A 5,261-nucleotide genomic window follows, 5' to 3' on the forward strand; every position below is an offset into this window, starting at 1 on the left:
CAAAATGTTGTCGGATGTCCATTTGATGCTCTCCATGTGTTCTGTAATTTTACTGCTGGTGGTCTAACTTGTGTGTCTCCTGTCCGGTCTAAAGTAAGAGGATTTTCACAGTCAGTCTCCTTTGGTGATTCTAAGACACATAAACTGATGTTTTTCTTTACTCTGAGATGGACAAAAGTGGGATTTTTGTTTCTATGGAAACAGTGCTGTGAATATCATTTTTATTAAGAATAGCAGGTATCTTCATGAACGTAATTTTCTGATTATTGCTCTCCACAGTTTGAGTACAGAGATCTCGATGTTGTCCAACTGTGATTCCTACGGTTACACAGTACCTCTGCCACACAAAGCATCAGCCTGACATGTTCTAAAAAAAACACAGCCCCACTGTTAAACACCAGGATACCACTAAGAGAGTGTTACGCTTATGGGGAGACTCCAATGAAGAAATCCATCCATCCCATGTTCTCATATCACAACATGGTTGTGAGGTTAGAAGCAATCTGTAATTAGTGTAGGACACTTGACAACAGCTTTTCTAAATGAGAAGTTTACAAAAAATGGCACATCCAAACCCTGTAACGTAAAGTAAAACTATTCCATAACAGGAGGTCACCAGGTATTTTCCCTGCCTTATCTTTGCAGGTAACAGCACAGGTGAGGGTTCTTGGGAATTCAGAGCTCCATGGAGGAGACATACAACTCCTTCCCATAAGAGATGTTCTTTAGCAGGGTGGAGGAGAACCCTGGGAAGGAGATCCGAGCATCGTCCTTGGACATTTGTGCTTTTTATAGCATCTTTCCAAAAATAGATTCCATTCACAGAGCACCTGGGAGGAGTGCATTGTTCCCAGGACATACGCTACAATTAGACTTTGAATATTGTATAATTATGTAAGGTAGATTTATGATTAGTGAATTTGTTCTCCGGGTTTATATTATTCAGATTTCTGGTACACTGAAAGTGGTGCAAAAACTGTGTGTGTATGAGAGCATGTACATTTATTTAGACTTGTTGTGTGTCAGTGGGTTGTGAGTATTTGTAATGATTTATTTATGTAAGGTTGTAAGAATTTGTGGAGGAAAAGTTCATATATTAAACCTTTACACGGTGCCTTTTTTTATTAACTGATATAAAAAAAATAAAACCCTATATGGCATTTGTACTTTATATATTGCAGAATTTTTCTGTTTCTTCATGAGAAATGTCATGAAATTCTCTGTATTTTTGCCATCTTCCTAAATGATGCAATAAACAACCCTGGATAAATAATTGCTTTTTTTTTTTTTTTTACTGCATTTAAAACTAGGCATCATTTCACATACATTAGTGAATTTGAATGTGTTTAATAAATAACTTGGGGCATCAATGAGCAATAGTGACTAGATCAGGATCTAACCATATAATGTCTTCATTCTCCATAAGCTGTTAGTACACTGTACTTTGCCCTTTTACAGTTATACATCCTCACTTTACTTCCGTATCATATATGTAATGTTCACAAAGGTAACTTACAATATTTTATCATTTAACATAAAACACATAATTAAAACTAAACAGAACTATAACCACATCATTTGACACATTTGTATTTGGGGTGAAATATGACCTGGGCATATATTCTTGAAGGGTTTTGAGATTCATATATTTATTCCACACCATTACATCTTTGAGAAGAGAGAGATAACCAGTCATTACATAAACCAGGCAACGCTGTAAGGTATTGATACTGTTACTGCACATTTAACCGCTCGTCCAATCAGATGTCGTTTCGAAGCAGACTCCGCCCCCGGTAGAGAACGAGCGCCTGCTGTTTCAGTTGATTTCAACAGGCCTGATGCAATGAGGTGTGATTGATGCTGCTGATCTCGTTCAATCATACGGCGTCGCCAGCGTCAACATTCATAGAGTTTGTCTTCAGAAAGCTGAATTGATTATTGCACACGTGTGTATTGAGGACGAAGCACAAGTAAGTGATCTAAACGTTGTTTTTTGGTCTTTCTTAAACGGAGCCTGTAAAACAGACACTATTTTGTCGAAAACATTTTCTGGTAAATGAATATCGTTTGTGTACAATAAGCGTATTGAGTTTCGTGCGTATATTTAGTGTCGTTTTAAGCTAGTTCTAAATACAGACGAATAGTTGAACCCCCTCAAAAATGACAGCCCAGCATCAACACAGTTAGCTAATTTAGTGTAATATATTTGCATTTGTGTGGTAAGCCATTTTAACGTTTATTCTATTAACTAACTAGGGTCTTTTTTTTTTAATCTTAGTAGTATACTAATACTTATTTCCAAAAAGTAATTAAATATTGACTAGTATTCGTTAAGTTTATCACTTACAGTACTTTTCCCGTTGCTACTAGTAACTATCCTAATAGTGACAAGTAGGGTATTCCTTTGAACATTTTTGTTTATTGATTTTTATGGAATCTGTGGTTCAGATTTCAACTGCTCACTTATTCTGACTAGTACTGTATGCAAGTTATTCTGATACCAGTTACAGTTTCACAAGGATAGATAATCTCAGATAATCTTGCTTATTTCTTAGTTACTAACTAATAAAAATCTTCTCGCTAATTACAGAATTTTTTTTTCTTTGTCATATTCAATGACTGGCCAGAATGACTACTTTTAAAATTCAATTAAAATCTTACTAGTAAGTTTAAAATGATCTAATTGATGCAATCAAGATAATATAGCATTCTTAGAATTCTGTAATTTAAATGGTGATGAATTAAATTATTTACCTGTTGAAGAAGGATCACGTTTGTTCTTGGTGTTGGGTTTCCAGCAGCAGGATGGTGAATGAGGGTGCTGGTGCCCCACGCAGTCGCAGGGGGTCTCATAAGGTGATTCCTTCATCAGACCAGGATGGCACAGGAGAGGTGTCCTGCCCCAGTAATGGTGAGACTGAATCACTAAACAAAAAAAGCCCTGATCCTCCAAGTGCAGAGTATTCAAATTAGGCAGATGCAAAACAGTCACTTTAAGGTTCTAATGAAGAGAGTTTTTCTTTTGTTAGTTCTAATGTAGGTCATTCAACTCTGATCCACTGGAATCAGTTGCAACATGTTTCACTTAGTGTCCTTACTATTTACGTTGCTTGTACAACCTATCATTTGTATGGCTCTGTCATATAAAAGAGTACATACCTTTGATATTATTAATTTGCAGGCTCAACAAGAGATTTTTTTTTCTTTTTGCCCAGTCTGTTTAGGAGTTTTCAGTGGTAAAATAATATAATTGATTTTTATGTGGTAGAATATAGGTATATTATAAACTAAATGTTAATTTTCCTTAAAGTAAAAGGTTTTTAATTTGCAATATTAACCTTGCTTGTATTGAGGTCTTAATTGAGCTGTGTAATCATATACTGTATGCATTAAAGAAGAATGAGGAAACAATGGCCATGACACATTCATGTTACGTTAGTGAAACCATTAAGGTTAATTCTGGGATGAACAGACTGCCATGTGATTTGCAGTGTGACCTGATTGAGAAATTGCCATGTCCTTCCCAGTACGGTTATCAATGATGCAGACATTCCCATTAACTCTAACATGATGACACTGAAAATTCTAGAGTAGTGTTTTATTGTGCAACCTCACGGTCAGATAGATCCAGGTTAATGCTTCACAATGTAGCATTTGAGTTAGTGTGAGTGGTTTTTGAAATTAAATATCATATATGATGTTTCATTAACAAGGTTCGGGAGGAGCACGATTAGATAATCAATCGGTCTGGCCCAGGTGGAGCTCGTCAGTTAATCACCTTAACAAGCACAATACGTGTATATATACAGCCAACTTACCTCTGTTCCACAACAGTTTTCCAGCATCCCGCCTCCACTTCAACACCTCACTCTTAATCTAATTTCATCCCATTCTTGGGATGGGGGGGGACTTCTCTGGGTTCGGGCTCTATCCCGAGCTCGGAGCCCTCCCTCTGGACAGCATGCCAAATATGCTAGTAATTGCTCAATCATATTATATGTTAGTGCGAACTCGTGAAATAATTTTAGGGTTTTCAGTGGGATATAATGTAGTGCTTTTTGTCAAAAGTCATCAAGTTCTACATTTACACCGTGTCTACACCGGATGCGAGCGGCACGGCGCGACGCAACAAAATACAATAGAACCTATGCTGTCTACACTGGATGCGGCGCGACAAATTCCCGACAGTAAACTGCTGCTGCATTCTATTTATGACGTACTGACACAAATTTCAAATGATTTTCAACGGTCGCTTTGTCGCGTCCAGTGTAGACAGACTTTAGCTGTTGTGGCGCGGTGTGACACGACAACTGTCGCGTCCGGTATAAACACGGTGTTACTATTAATTCATTGCCTCTTAGTATAATCTCCCATAGATTGAAATGAAGACATTGCGTTCCTTTCTGTCTTTCTTTTTACTGTATTTTAAAACTTTAACTGCATTTTGAAACTTTTAATGAATTGTAAGTCTAGTCCATTCATTGGCTTTGACATATGTATCCATCTATCCTAACGTAAACTCTCTCTTTCCTAAATGACAGTGACTCTTTTTTTAGTCTTCAATAATATAGCGATGAAATATTTGTATTTATACTGAATAGTAAATATTGTATCTTCTTTTGACTAAAGGGGTCATATGATGCGATTTCAATTTTTCCTTTCTCTTTGAAGTGTTACAAGCTCTTGGTGCATAAAGAAGATCTGTAAAGTTGCAAAGACTAAAGTTTCAAATCCAAAGAGATATTCTTTATAAAAGTTAAGAGTCAGCCACGCCTACCTAAAACGGCTCGTTCTAACACGCCCCCACATGTCTACGTCACGATGTGGGAAGATTTGCATAACGCTGCCCAAATGTTCACGCAAAGAAAGAAGGCATAACTTTTATTCTCGCTATAGTATTGTTGCTGCCGCCATGTCGAGAAGATGTGTGTTTCGTTGTGTAGCGTCTGGACCAATCAGACACACCATTTTTCATTTGATTTAACAAATCAATTATTCATTAGATTAACAAACGTTCACAGACCCCTCACCCAATAAACATACTGGGTGCCAAGTTGTCTGTGAACAGGGCCCAGGACTGTGTTTCGTTGTGAAAGCGAAATTACTTTGTTTGGCCTTCCAAGAGAGGACACTACTAGAAATCAGTGGTTAAGTTATATTTACACCACTGTTCCAGAACAGTTCAACCCAAATATTCAGATGTGTGCAGAGCATTTTATGGAGGACTGTTTCCTGAACCTGGAAGAGTAGACTACAATGCC

General features: G+C 37.2%; 1 protein-coding gene across 1 annotated transcript in view; it reads left to right on the forward strand.

Annotated features, from left to right (window-relative positions):
* Positions 1-1,754: 1,754 nt before the first annotated feature.
* The window catches only part of soat1 (sterol O-acyltransferase 1), a 16,750-nt gene continuing 13,243 nt past the window's right edge, over positions 1,755-5,261 (forward strand). Inside the window, exons 1-2 of the mRNA XM_016446128.1 lie at positions 1,755-1,970; positions 2,799-2,911. Of these exons, the coding sequence (XP_016301614.1) occupies positions 2,806-2,911 (106 nt within the window). The 5' untranslated portion in view covers positions 1,755-1,970; positions 2,799-2,805. The remainder of the gene's footprint in view (positions 1,971-2,798; positions 2,912-5,261) is intronic.

Source organism: Sinocyclocheilus anshuiensis, unplaced genomic scaffold, assembly GCF_001515605.1.
Source record: "Sinocyclocheilus anshuiensis isolate Anshui unplaced genomic scaffold, SAMN03320099.WGS_v1.1 scaffold107, whole genome shotgun sequence".
NCBI classification, from domain to species: Eukaryota; Metazoa; Chordata; class Actinopteri; order Cypriniformes; family Cyprinidae; genus Sinocyclocheilus; species Sinocyclocheilus anshuiensis.